Source organism: Drosophila grimshawi, unplaced genomic scaffold, assembly GCF_018153295.1.
Source record: "Drosophila grimshawi isolate 15287-2541.00 unplaced genomic scaffold, ASM1815329v1 contig_1367, whole genome shotgun sequence".
Lineage (NCBI taxonomy): Eukaryota > Metazoa > Arthropoda > Insecta > Diptera > Drosophilidae > Drosophila > Drosophila grimshawi.
Window position 1 is genome coordinate 8,888,167 of NW_025062889.1, and position 15,439 is coordinate 8,903,605.

General features: G+C 40.4%; 1 protein-coding gene across 1 annotated transcript in view; it reads left to right on the forward strand.

Annotated features, from left to right (window-relative positions):
* The window catches only part of LOC6560005 (semaphorin-2A), a 53,170-nt gene that overhangs the window by 15,712 nt on the left and 22,019 nt on the right, over positions 1 to 15,439 (forward strand). Inside the window, exon 2 of the mRNA XM_001986180.2 lies at positions 658 to 1,323. Within this exon, the coding sequence (XP_001986216.1) occupies positions 1,158 to 1,323 (166 nt within the window). The 5' untranslated portion in view covers positions 658 to 1,157. The remainder of the gene's footprint in view (positions 1 to 657; positions 1,324 to 15,439) is intronic.

Consider the following 15,439-nt stretch of genomic DNA (forward strand, 5'->3'; position numbering starts at 1 on the left):
TTCTGCAGCCAGCCTACACAGAAATACAGCATTGAAATTGTGCTGAAATTTTCACAAGGCAGCTGCACGCGATGCCCAAATGCAGGCAACGCAAGAAGAAGAATAGGAAGAAAAAAAGTTTAGTCAGAGTCTGGGCACACACACACACACACACACACAAATGTAGATGTATTTGTGTGTAGTATTTCAGCTGCAATTACAAGCATATGCATAAATAATAATGCACGAAAATGCTTTAAGTGCAAGTGTGTGTGTGTGTGTGTGTGTGTGTGTGTCTGGCTGAGAGTCTGGACGCCTAACCGTGGTTCCTGTCTCTTCTTCTTAGTGATGGGGTAGCTCAACTGGCAACAGTCTCGTCTGGTCTCGTCTCGTCTCGTCTCGTCTCGCCTGGCTTTGTGTGCACTTCAGCTTGAATGTGTCTGCAGTTACCCTTGAAAAATATGCGGCTGCTGCTGTTGTTGTTGTTTTTGTTGCATAGCGTTGCACATTGCACATTGCAACGTTGCTGCATGTGCTCTAAATGAGTTCAATACACTTCGTAAACATAAACAAAAAACTGGGAAATATACATGGGGATATTTTAGCACTGTTAATTGTGCGCTCTTTACGCGCATGCGCATCACCAACTAATGCTCTCTTTTTCTCCCTCTTTCACAGGTGGAGCCGAACAGTTGGCAGTTCGTGTCAGTTCGTCTCGTCTCTGGCCACTGGTGTGTGTTTATTTAACACAGTTACTCGTGTCACCACAGCTCAGTTCGTATTTGCAGCTCGTGCCGTGCATTACGTACGTTAAGACCCAAGCGACGCACACACGCACAGTTTGTTTGCCAAATCCTCAAGAATTGCGTGTCTCTCGACTCGAAAACAATGTGAAAACACTCCAGAGAAAGAGAGACAGACAGAGAGAGCGAGAGAGAGAGAGAGAGAGAAAGAGATCAAGAAATATCCAAAACAGATCAGTATTTTGTCAAGCTCAATGTTAAACGCCGCGCTGCTCGCAACGCGTTCGCCAATTTTACAACATTTTTGTTGGCATTAATTCACGATCCATACGCGTGTTGTGTTTGAGTGTGTGTGTGTGAGAGTGTGAGTGAGTGTGTGTGAGTGTGTGCATACATAGCTATCAGCCAGGACCAAGGAGCAGCAGCAGCAGCAGCATGTGCTCCTCGAGGCTGCTCAGCTTTTGGCTTGTCGCGCTCGGCGCGCAAATAATTTATGTGGATTATGCTCGGGCGGATTATGAGAACACTTGGAATTTATATTACGAGCCACCTTGTTGCACGGGCGCAGCAGCTGTTGGCCATCACTTGCGCCACCACAAAGGTAAGTCTACAGCATTTTCTTTCTCATTTTCCATTTTCTATATTTTCATTTATCCCTCTTTGCATAATTCAAGCCGTAATTTCTGTTTTTAAGTAAGTGCAGCCAGCAGACAGCAGCTAATAGCAGCTGCTATATCAAAATTTATATACTTTACTTAGACCTGGCCACACACATTTGTCTGACTAAACTAAATGGTCGACGCCCCAAAGAAAATGGCAAAACAAAAATTGTTGAGCAGCTTAGCCGTGCATACAAATCGTGGCACAACAATGGCAAATCGAACCTGGACAAATAAGTCAACAGCTTAGGGCTTATACTTAAAGAGCCGCCGCGAATGCCCAGCACATAGTTTGGTCAGAGCCGAACCGAAGACGTTTAGCCATTTTCCCCTCATCATTTTTTCTATATTCCTTTCTTTTTTCTTTTTTTTTTTTTTGGCTAAGAAATAATTTTTACTTTAAGCGGATTTTGTTTTGTTGCCGGCCAACGTCTGCATTGATTTGCCATTTCGTTTCACTTCCGTCTGTTATCCTTTCGCCATTTTGGCCATTTGGCACCCGATACTCGGATGCTCGACGACTGCTTTTGTTGTTTTTGGCTATTGTCTTATTTGCTTGGCATTGAGTTCCAACTTATAGACTCATTCGCGCCCAGCTGCCTGTGATTCTCAGCTCGCCCTCAGCTCGGCTCAAATTAAAAAGTTTTGCTCAGCTTTTTTTCTTTTATTTCGCCTTTTTTGTTTTGTTTTGTTTGGTTTAATTGCAGGCTGTCCGTCTGTCCGACTGTCTGTCTCTCTGTCTGTCAGACATTTCCGCCACTTGAGCTGGCCTTGCTCAGCTTTTAGTTGTTTGCTATTAGTGTTTAATTAGTTTTCAAGTGGTGTTTTTATGGACTTAAAGTGGAGCTTATGCCTGCTTGGCCTGCTTTGCTCAGATTTGTTGTTGGCTCCTGATATAGATGTATTCATATATGCATCAGTAATGGGCCAACTCTCTCACTTAGCCTGAACTCGGATTGCACTGTTTGTGTGTGTGTGTGTGTGTGTGTGTGTGGCCTACATTTGCTTGTTGAATAATTAAAAGTCATTTGGCTAAACCAAACATGAAAATTGCACACAAGTGCATCAAAAATGCAGCTCACATTAAGTAATCCGCTTTAATTTACTACCACACACATTCATTTAGCCCACACACACACTCACACACACACACACTCATCCACTTGCAGTGCAGTGCAAAAGTTTGTTGCCTGTTGAAAGACAACAGTCGATTGTTTGCTTAGTTCATTTACACCACTAAATATAAAAAGTTGTGCGCAAAGTTATTAATTTTTACGTTGTGAAATTATGACAGTTGTGCCATGTGTTGTGCCACACACACACACACTCACACCTACACTACTTTACTGACTGACCAAATGTCCATCGTGTTTCTATAGCTACAACTTGTATTAACAACGCTCTGGGGCTTGTTGCATGCCACACAGCCCCCGAGCAATATGAGAATTGTGCACAAAGCGAAAACATTGCATTCTAATTATCAACTAAAACTGTGTTCATATAGTTATTAACTAGTAACAGCTATTGTTCAATGCTCGCCGTCTGCACTTTTTTTTTGCAATGGTTTCAACATAATTCATGCTTCAGGCATGCAAAATGTCTGTCATTATTGCAACGCATTAGCTGATATCAATAGGGAATTTAATTTCCTGTTCGTCATATTAGCAGTTAACTTTTATAAATATTTAATATTATTAGAATACTAAATTCGAGGTCATATTAAAGAAAAATTTAGGTTTATTTGGTAATTTGACAGCACATGAAACCAAAATGATAAAAGCAACTGTGACAGGAATTGCATTGCGTATTTTGAACATATGAACCAAATACAATAAATATATATCGCCTATAAAATATATTTATTCATTATACGAATAAATATATGAAACACTTATTCAACCCAGAATCTTTTTTTAATTCTTGTTAATTAACTTGTTTTGAGAATTAGCATACATATTAAACATATTAAGTTTTCATCAAAAGGACAATCTTAATTATTCATTAAGCATTTAGCTTAGTGGATATTAAAGATAAATATTTTTGGATGGACAACAGTTAAACAGTTTAGAATTCGAGGGGCCAGAAGAAAGTCCGTTTTGGGCAGCTGCAGGAGACCGCAGCCATTTAAACAATTAATGCAATCAAATCAAAGACAAAGCGCAATTGTTCCAAGGCGGTTTTGTGGGCGCGGTTCAGTTTGAGGCGACTCCGCTATACAAACAGAGACGGGATGGTGGGGATGGAGGCGCTGACCCCTTTTTTCTTTACTTTAACGCTCATAAAGCAAGAGCCGAGTACAAATTTTAAGCACCAAAGTTGTGGCTTGGGAGCCGCAAAAAATAAAAATAAAACGAAACTTAATAAAGGTATGCCATGGCCAAAGTAAGCAACAAAAAACCAAAAAAAAAAAAGTAAATAAAAATGGAGAATGTAAAAAGGAAAAGCAAAAAAAAAAAAGAAGAAATAACAACAGCAAACAGGCGAAAAGCAGCAGCAAACGCAAAGCAAAGTAAAAAGTAGCATATCAGATGTTTGCGTTGTTAATTAAAGAAAAACAAGCAAAAGTTTAATGGCGAATATTAGCGAGAAGGCCCCCCGGTCACATCTACCACCGACCACCGACCACCCCCACCCGGCTAGCCGGAAAAGCAAATGCCAGGCCAAAACTTGCGGCCGTTGCGTAAATAGAAACAGTAACTGAAAGAATACGCTGCCCCAAAAAAAAAGGGTGTAAAAATACACAAGAACTTGCTACACTTTAGCCCAACAACAACACCAACATGTTGGTCCTCATTTCGTGCACGCACGCAAGCCCAAAAGGAAAAAAGAAAAACCCCCCAAAAAAATGAGAATGAAAACTGCGCACAAATGTTTTGCTTGTAAACTTAAAGAATTTGGGGTATTTAGCGCTGCCCACTTTACAAAAGCAGTCCCAAAAAACTTTTGACGCTGGCAAAGTTTGGCGCCAGGTAAGTATGTGGGTAGCCTCCAACTTGCCTGGGTAAATTAGCCACTTCGACAGACAGACGGACAGATCTTTCTCTCTACCTCTTTCTCTCCCTTTCTTTGTGCAGCAATTAAGCAACAATTTTCAGCAGTTATCTGTAAGAGCCAAAAGAGCAAAAGTTTGCGATTGCATTTCATAAATCCATCAGCGAATTTACACAATTGAATCGAGCAATGGCCACAAGCTGAGAGATTTTGGCATCAATTATTAAGTTGATGTGTGGAAAACAATTTGGCAAAGGCAAAGCCAATGCTGAAGTCAAAAAGAAAATGCTAAAATGCCTGTACACACAACAGCCCTCATCAAAATCAACAACAAGAACAACAAGTACAAACAGGAAAACAGCGGCAACGACAAATAATCTGAGTCAGGTATTTGTTGATGGGCACAAACACACACACACACACACACACACACACACACACACACAGGCAAACACACAGGCAAACACACACACATCCACTGAGTGAGCCTCGCATTGATTGTGCGCTGCGGCGTATACGCAATTTACGAGCAGCGCCTTAAAGCAGGCAACGAGAATTTAACAAAGGCTGACAAATTGTCACACACAAAATCAATATATTTGAGCAAACCAAACACAGAATGCTGCTGTTACACCAAACGCACGGAGCCGCCTCCGTGGACGGCCTGTTGCTCCTTTTATGAGCTTTGTGCCACACAAAAATAAAAAACACATCGTGTCGGTTCTGTGCCTCCCTAAAGAGAAAAGATAAAAAATAAAACGAAGTAAATCCCAAGGCCCAATTCAAGGCGATTTTCCTTGCTGGCTCGTATTTCAGATTTAGCTCGCTTTTTTGGCAAGCTTGTTAGCGGCAATTTGACCAAAGCCATTATTTACAGGCGCTGCTGACCCAATTGCGTATTGCAGCTAAACAGAAACATCATTAGGCAGCTACACCAGAAGCAACAGCAATGGCAGCAGTTGCAGTTGCAGCTGCGTTTTGCACTCAGCGACGAGTGGCAAGTGCCATAATTCAACTTATGTGTAACGTTTGCCCAAACAGTCGAAAGCCGCAAGTACAAATACTTGTCTAATACACAAACACACACACTTACCACAAAATGTAATACATCTTCACACACACACTCACACATATATCTGAATATGCTGCTTAGCATCACATGTGGCACACATTTTGGTGCACCACACAGCGCTTGTAATACAGCCTCAATCTCTCTCTCTCTCAGTCTCTCTCTCTCAGTCTCCCACTGGCTCTCCCTCTGTGTTTGTGTGTGTGGTTAAGTGTGCATGTAGTGACACCAACTAACACAATGACAATAAACACACAGCAGGCGTTTTGGGCTTGACGCTACTCATTCGAAGGCAGCTACATTTAATGACTACAAATTAATTAAACTAAAAATGTTTCGTGCCACTAAATTTTATTATCAAAAGTTTTGTGCTGAGTTTTTGTTGGTTGTTGGTTTAGGCTGAAGCCTTCGTAAAAGTATTTAAATTTTGACAGACATTTAAAACGTATTTGAATAGTTTAAATTTAGAATTTTCAATTGAGCTAGGTGTGCTATTAATTTTATATGACTGATAATTAAAAATAGCTATTGATCCAAATTCAGTTGAAATTCAATGACAAGTGCTGATCATTTAGCCTTTTTTTGTTGTCACCAACTATTCTTGTGCAGGTATTATTTTTAATTTAAAACTTAACTCTTTCCCCATTTCTCTCTCTTTTTCTCTATTTATAAGTTTTCTTTTGTTGAGTAAAGAGTGGTTTTTAAGAAGTGTAAAAACGTTAAGGTATTATTTTTTACATATATATTTAATTATATATTGCTGTTGAGCACGGGTCGGTTATATTATTTAAAATAATGTAATGAAATGTGCAGATATTTAATTTATTTAAAACACATGTCGCTTGATTTAATTAACTGCACGTGGCTGTTGCGGCTGGGGACAGAAAGACAGCCAGAACAGCCATCAGGCATCAGACAAAAGTGTATAAGTGTGTGTGTGTGTGTGTGTGTTTTTAATTAAAGAGCATTTCATATTGAACTTATCGGATTAAAACTTAAAGCATATTTAATGCCGAGCTAAATGCTGCTTCAAGCACATTAATAAATAACTTATATTAGAAATATTGCCTGCTGGTATCAGGCACACACACCTCAGTGCCACTTATTTACACTCAATTCAATTATCTGTTAATATTCAGCCATTACATTTACAACTGACCGCACATACTTACCACATACGTACATTGGGGATATCATGGCAAAGGGCAATATTCAAGCCGGCGAGTACTTATTCAAGTTATGGCAGCAAGAACTCCACACTCTGCATTGGTAATAGCATAAAACACGCTAGCTACTGACCCAAGAGCACTCCACTAATCCCGGGGTGGTTGAAAAGTCATCACTAGTCAAAATACTGGCAAGTTCTTGGGCAGTCTGAGCTGGGTGGTTGGGGTTGGGGTCAAAAGTTCAGTCGCATAAATAAATACTTACAGGCATCATAAAAGAAAGCAACCCTCGCTGCTGGCACACACACAATTTGTCTATTGTTGGATGCGCTGCCAAAACTATTTTGACCAACAACATAAGCCAAACAAAAAAAAAAAAGACGAAAAGTGAAAGGGCAGCTGCTGTGTTTCTTGAGGGGTTGGTATTTTGGGTGCCATCGTTTCAGTTGGTAATTCCAAGCATATTGCAAAAGTTAAATTGGTTTATTGTCAGGCGTGGAATTTGGTCATGGAATAATTGCATTAAGTGCAGCCCAAACAGTCTGAGGGTCAAAGTGTGGTCATGCATAGGAATGAACTGCTGCCAAATGGTCCCGAAAAACAACAAAAAAAACAAACAAAGAAATAAAAGAAAATGCTGCCTCAAATATGCAATATGAACAACTATTCATAAATCGTATTGAAATCAACACATCATTTAGGCAAAAGGAAGAACAATGGAAGCCCTTAACAAAGCAATCACACAAAACTCAACTCAAAATATGTTTATTAATATGTATAAGCAAACAAACAGCCAATTTCTAATTATTGCTTATCCATTCAAGAACTTTATTATGGAAGCCTATGTGTGTGTGTGTTTTCTGAAAATTGTTCACACAACGAAACGCCTACAAGGAGGGATTCAGGAGTCGAAAACGACAAAGAAAATCGATTGACCCGTTTCCACACACAGATAGCGATAAATATATCTGAATAGGTATATGGCACACCACCTCCCCCGCCACCACCATCACTTCCCGGAAGACAACAATAGCAGCTCAGCAGACAAAAGCTGGCACGCTCAATAATATTATTAAATAATGAATGATGGGTGGGCGAAGTTGGGGGTTTGAGGGAGTGCAGGGAATGGAGGTGTCTCCGACTGCCGATACGATTGCTTGGTCTGTGCAGTCATTTATTATAAATAATAAACGTGAAACAAAAGGATCTCATTCGCACCAACACTCACTCACACACACACACACGCACAACACAATAAATAAAGAGGCACAAATGCAAAAAGGCAGACAGCAGGCCATAAAGTTAAAGCACTGGACTTGAGCACATCTTTGTTGCATGTGTGGCAAGTTGGCACCAAGAATTCATCGTTTTTGCTTCTCTATTTCAGGTAATAATAATAATAATGAAGGCCTGTTGTGTTGAATCATTGTTAGAATCAATGTTTTCATTGCGAAGTCAAATGAAAGCAAGCAAATTTTAGTTATTTCTTTAATGTGAGCTAAATGCCGTCCACAGTTATTAAAAAAAGGTATTAATAAATACAAATGAAAATAGCGCAAATAGTATTAGTTCAAAGTCTTTGGCAAACCATTTCAACTGAAATATTTCTCAGTGTACGTCTACGCAACGCTATTGTTCTGCCAGACACGAATATGCAAAAATTGGACACGCAAACGGAGAAAACAAACGAATGAAATCAATGCCAGAATTATGCACTCTATTTATGGTTTAATTTATATGACAATATAACGCCCAACTTTATGATAAACAAGCACAGCTCAAGGGCACTTTGAACACGCCAGCACGAAATGAAGACAACAAGAAAAATGCAATAATAAAAATAATAAAATTCACAAATAGCGTATCAAATATTACAAATGTCTGAAAAGAGAATGAGACACGTGTCTAATATGGCAGTCGTTTAAAATATATATATATATATATATATCTTTATATATACAAAATTGAGCTTGCCTTCTGCCTGTGTGTGTGGCAAATTTGCGCACATTTCAAATGTCAAATGTGGTCTAATATGAAAATATAAATCTCGGCGAGCATGCTGCAATTGCAGACTCAGAAATTATGCGTGGAGCATAAAAGCCGCATGGGGAACATGTGTGTGGTTGGTTTGGGCGCATTAAATTGCAATCGCGCTCAAAAGTATGCAATAAAAATTTGCTAATGCGCAGAGCGAGCAGAGGGCGCCTGCCTGTGTGTGTGTGTGTGTGTGTGTGCATGGGTGTGTATGTATGTGTGTAAGTTAGTCATGCCAAAGCACACACAGACACAATTGCACATAAAACCGCCAATTTAAAAATGAAAACTGCCGGCCATGCGGTGCTGTGCATGGTGCTCCTTGTGGGTGGTGGTTATGGGCGGTTGGGTGTTTGGGTGGTTGGGCGGCGTTCTGGGCGGTCTGGCCTCCGACACGCTCTGTTGCCGCATAATTCTGTTTTTTGCTGTTGTTTTGTTACTGCTCAATTTTTGCTGGGCTGCGCCACACATGCCTCGAAACAAAAGTGAAATTTAGCGGCTGCAATTACCGCGCAATTTCGGCCAAATTTCCTTTTGCAGTGTGTTACACTGTGTATGTTTGTATGTGTGTCTGTATGGATGTGTGTGTGTGTGTGTAGTACACAATTTGCCACACTTATGCATTCGACGCGACGCGAGGGTGTTTGCCAAAATATAAAGTCTAAAGTATAGTATAGCTTGCCACAAAACAACAGCCGGCTAGCAATCATAAAAGGTAAACACATAAAAAAAAGCAAAAGAAAACTCAAAGGGAAGCGCGCTAATTTGAGGGGTGTATTTTCCCCCCGAGTCTGAGTTTTTGCTTCCCCCTCGTCAAATGCTGACGCCTGCAAGTATGCAATGTGCTTTGAAATTTAAATTCTCTACCATAAATAAATGCTGAGGTGTTGCACAAGTGCCGTCTAGTCAGACTTATTCTTGTTGTTGTTGTTGTTGCTTGTTCTTAAATGTTGCCGCAAGACGACGCCGTCGGCGACATTGCCTGGCCTCAACATTGCCACAAAAGCTACTTGCTTCCTTCTGTCTGCCACCGCTGCTGCTGCTGCTGCTGTCTACGGTCAACTGCAACTTTGCCTCGAGTCGCGTCGCGTCGCTTTGGCTTAGCCTTAATTTATGCACCCTTCTTAAAAGGCAGCCAGGGGAAATAAACCTGCTGCGTCTAGTTATGGTATTGCATGTGGGTTCTTTCTCTACTATTACTCTCTCTCTCTCTCTCTCCCTTTGTGTTTTTTTTACATCCATGCTTTAATATTTATTTTTGCTTGGTTTTGCAGCTTTGCTTTTTTCCCCAGTTTTTGTTGTTTTTTTTTTTTTTGCTTTGTTTGGTTTTTTGGTTTTACGTTTACCCAATTGAGGTGAAACGGAAATGAGCTGCCGGAAATACCTGACGTCGTGTACATATGTAGTCTCTGTACATATGTCCGCATATCCGTATGTCCTTTGCCTCATATATATATATATGTGTTTATATATATCTATTTGCTTCGTAGCCATGTGCGCCTGCCCACAGGATTAACGGCCTCAGTTTAATGGCCGCCTTGTAATTTAAAACAATTTAGGACACGCGTCGTTGAAACTAAATTGGCTGAGCGTGAGCGTTGCTGCTGCAAGGAAGCTGCTTCTGTTGCTGCTGCTCTTGCTGCCTCTTAAAGCTAACCATATTTATGCAGCACATCTTAAAGTCGCCTTCGTCGAGTCGTGCATGGGCGTGGCTGGTGGAGACAGTTGCTGGTCGAATAACTTCTGTCATAAGACGACAAGCACATCACACGCACATGGCCCCCTCTCATTTTGGCCGCCTTTGTCAAAACACATACATGCCCCCCAATTGCCCATTAGAGATGGCAAATATTTTGAGGGATTTTTGGTTCACTGGAAGTCTAACTGCTTTTGCAATGCAGAATATCATTTTATGACATAGATTGGGCACAGAAAATGTGATAGGAATCATGAGAAATTATCGAATATAAATTAATAAAATCATTTTTCTACTGAAACTTTATAAAATTGGAAATATTACATTTAGAAGGTTAAGCCAATAAGGCTCCTTTGCGTTTCAAAAGACCATTAACCTGCTTTCAGCCATAAAAGTAAAGCTGTCTATTAAAACTGCAGTATTATGCTAAAACATGTAATTTTTCATTTTGAATTGGAAAAAATTCATTGAATTCTTGCACAAAGCAAAAGCAATAAAAAAAATAACGTTTTGTAAAAATTTAAATTGGACTAGATTAGATAGTTAGATTAGTTTTAATATATGTAAGGAATTTCTCACTTTCGACACAGGTAAAAACATTTTGTGACGTGTTGGGTATACATAAATATTGCACATCCCTAGTGGCCACTCTGCGGCATATATCTGGCTGAGGTGCAAAGTTATGCGCATACGAGTAGCACAAGCTGAGCGGATGGTGGAGTGGGTGGGTGGTGTAGGGGTAGTGCAGAGGGGATGGAGATTGAGCTGAAAGGCGCAATGCGTTGCGTGCGTGCTGCAAGACGTTAGCATACTTTCAGGTGTAAATACATGTAGGCAGCTCGAAAAGTAGGCAGCAAAGTCGTGTGACTGGGCTACACACACGCACACACGCACACACACACGCACACACACACACACATGCATACAGACAGTGGCTGGTAGTAAAGTTGCCTTTTGTCACGAAATAGATACGCCTTTGTGTGGCAATTCGTTTGCTGGTGCGTCTTGTGCTACTTCAGTTTCCGTTTCCGGATAATCAAGTCGAAAAGAAGCAAACGTGTTGAAAATTAAGAAAATTTCAGGCCAGCAGCACACAAACGCAGAAGCACCACCCAAGCACACACCAACCACCCAACCACCCAACCAGACAGCCATCACACGCGACCTACTCCCAATCAACGCCGCTTTGGCACGATATCGCCCGAGGCGCATGGCTATTGTTATTGTTGTTGTTGCTGTTGTTGGTTTTTGCCCAGCCACAAATTTGCTGACAGCGCACAGAGAAAGAAAGAGAAGAAAGACAGAGAGAGAGAGAGGGAGAGACAGCGAGAGGGAGAGGGAGTGACAGTTTCTCTGGAGTTGACACAAAAGGTGTATTTTTGAAATAAGCATATTATTATGTGCGGTGTTTTTGTTGGTATTATCAAGGCGACAAAACGACGAAAACGGCCAAAAATCTAATGAGTAAACGAAGAGTAGAAAAGAAAAGAAAAGAAAAGGAATCATTTTCATCTCTCTCTCTCTCTCTCTCTCTCTCTCTCTTTGTCTCACTTCGCATGGACAAGTTTAACGCTTAGCGAGCAAACAAGCCGCATGATTTATGGGTGCATAAGACAAGCAAGCATTGCCAGCCGACATATAAAAGAAGCCCTAATATTATTTATAAAGAAGGCGACCCGCTAGAGAATCATTTGGTGGCACACCTTGCCAGCGACCTGTCTTTTTTATTATGATTATAAATATTTTTATTTGTTGTATTTTTTTTGGTGTTGTTGTTTTGTTGTTTTGTTGTCTACGTTTTTATGTTTTTATGAAATAAAAATCAGACAACATGCAATCCTACAAAACCCTCCCGCCAACAAAAATAATAAGAAGGAAATCCCAAATGCAATTACCTGAAGGGACAACCAGTTTATGGCCCAAAATGAAGTGCATACAAAGGGTCCTCTTGTGACAACTGGGACTGATGGCTTGTGCTCTGCTAAATCTGTTATGCTAGTTGCCAGCCACCATCAGCCATTTGTGCTAATTAGACAAGGACTTCATTATCAAAGGAGCGACGTTGTCGAACACACACTCGTCTATATTTCATGACTGGAGTTTGTGTTATCCTTTTAGGTGAACTTGTAACTTTATTTACATTCAAGAAACACAGCTACAATGTGGGTAATTAAAATTGCCGGTGCTATTCGAGTGTGTGTGTGTGTGTGTGTGAATTGTGTTTATGTTCCCAGCTTGTTTGCCACATTCACTCACTCATTCACAGTGAGACATTGTCTTACCTCTTTTAGTTAAGTTACTTTGTAGTCAGGGCAGACTGTTGTTACCCTGTTACCCAGTTACCCGCATGGCTATCATTATGCGGTACTGTTTTAACATACACACACACACACATACGCAGTTTCAGTTGTGCCAACTTTAATAATGCGCCTTATTTATGGCTCTTACTGCCACCTCGTGTTTCTCCACTTAAGCTCAACATTTTGCCAGTAACGAAAAGAGAGAAACAAATAGCAACATAATTTCTGCCGCATAATTGCAACATTAACAGGTTAATGGCTATCAGCTTACTCACGGAATGCCTCGAAATGTGGGTTATTATGATGCGCAAATGTGTTATAAACAAATATAACCTCGAGTAGTTGGAATTGGCATAAGGCGAGGCCAATGGCCCGGAAAATTGGACCGACTACAGCTTATTTATTTAAGAACGGTAATTCAACAGGGAAAAAGAGCAGTCAGCATTATTGCCAGATTGCGGAAAAAATCATTTTTAAAATTAACTGTATATATATATAAAAATATATATAAAATCTTTTCATTCATATTTTCCTACCACATCAAAGCACTCCTCTTTATGAACACATGTTCACTTTGGGTAGATTACTTGCTCTCAAATTAAATAATCATTTTTTATGCAGAACGGAAAATTCTATCAACACGTGAAAACGTGTCCGAAAAGTATTTGTAAACAATTTTAAAAAGTAAATTGTTCTAGACTTGCTTCAAAAAAAAACTTTGAGGACTTTTAAATTTGTTCAGGAAGTGTGGAACTTTGCCATGCAATTGTTAGTTGATATTCCTGCTTCTAGAGACGGCATTTTTGATTACTTTGCTTGACGTCTCTGTATATATAGTTATTATTTCATAAAACTTTGTATTGTGCATGATTGAATTATTTATGGTACTTACAGACATGAAGTATGTACCAACAGTGGGTTGTCTATAGCAACCACCCTCGAGCTGACAAAAAAAAAAGTTAGGGAAACGAGCGCAAACATTTTTCCACTTAATTAACATGCAGGCCGCACCACACAGCGCACCACACCCAGCCAGGGGCTAAACACATTGTTGCACTTATTAAACCATACAACATCTTTGTCCAGGCCAGGCAAAACTTATGCTACAGATACGTATGTATATATAGATATTTGTTAGGTAGCAACCACCAACCCCAGATGGAGTGTTCATTGACTTGCTTCTACCCCAATCGAGTGGGGTCTGTCGGTAAACATGGCAAATAAAATGCATATAATGCGTGCTGAACTAAAGCGCTGCATAGCTAACTTTTGCTGCTACTGCTGCTGCTGCTGCTGCTGCATTAACATTTAAATGAGTTTATCTAGGAGCGGGGGTAATCAGGCAACAAGAACTTCTTCAGCAGCGTCGAGCATAAATATTTATAGTCGTCCCATAAGGGCACTAAAAAAAAGAAATGAAGCCAACAGCTTGGACGTTCCGAACAGTTTTTAGTGGCAGGCTGCCATGCTGAGTAGTCCCCGAATGACGCCGACTGATTTATGTGCTTTTGAACATTTTTGCGTAATTTAATTAATGACGGAAATAAGCTGCCACAATACGGCAGCCAAACGCAGCCGGCTGTCGAGTTCGACCTGTGGGGTGTTGCGAGGGGGTGGAGGATGGAGAGGGGTTGCCCAGGGCGTGCACTTCATATCACCTGGCATGGCTGGTGGCGAAGATTAATTAGCGCTTGTAACGCAGACATGGACAGAGGGAGGGGGTGTGGGAAAGGGTCGAGGTGCGGGTGGGCAAAGTTGTTCAGAGCCGCAAAACAAATTGCTGGCAATTGCGCCAGTCTATAGGCGTGTGTGTGTTTGTGTACTTTTGTGCGTTGGCATGTGTGAGCTTTGGGAAATCAGCGCAAAGTGCGAGGGTTGCTCCAACAATTAAAAACGCATTTCGCGTAGGCGTGAAAAGACAGCACACTCCAGAAATGATGCCAACGAATAAGGTCAGAGCCAATGGAGCTGGCTGCATTAAGTCAATGTCACATGTTGGCTTTCACTCATCGCCCATTATGCAGTAAACATATACATACACACACACGCATTCAAACAAGACGCAGTGAATTGTTGCAATGTAAGCGCTTGCAACGCCATTTGCCAGCTAAGCAAGCGTAAGCATGGCATAGTTTACGGCTAAACACGCAGCTAAGTCAGTGCCTCGGCTGCTGTCCCACAAAGATAATACAGTAGCGAGAAAAAGCTGTAAGAGAGAGCCAGACAGAAAGAGGGAGCAAGAGAGCGAGAGAGAGAGAGAAAGAGAGAAAGTGGGGGCGAGCACGCTCGCTACAGTGACACATAACCCCAGGGATATAAAAAAATTTAGTGCGCTCTTAAAAATTCAAATCACCTAAAAAAATATGCAAGTGGCAGGCAGCTAGTTCACTTGCAACATGACTCTCGTTTGCCGGTGAGCATGTTCACAGCCAACGTGCCACTTTGTATTTGGTTTTTTTTTTTATGGCCAGAACTAAAGAATTGCAAATCTAGCCCCACCACAAATAGTTGTACATATCTATATGCACTGAACAAAAAACAACTGGCAGATTAAGCCACAAAAAAGCAGATATCAATTTAAGTTTGAGTAAATGTAGAGTGGTAAAAAGAAAATAATTAATTAAGATTTTAATATTCATGATTTGTATATATATTATAATAATTTGTTATTATTTATAATTGTTTTATTTGAAGATATACTTAAAGATTACTGTCATGAATACTTCAATAGTTTTTTATTAATTGTCATATTTATAAAATTGTCTTAACAATAAAAGGCTTCAATTCTTACGTAGTTCAATA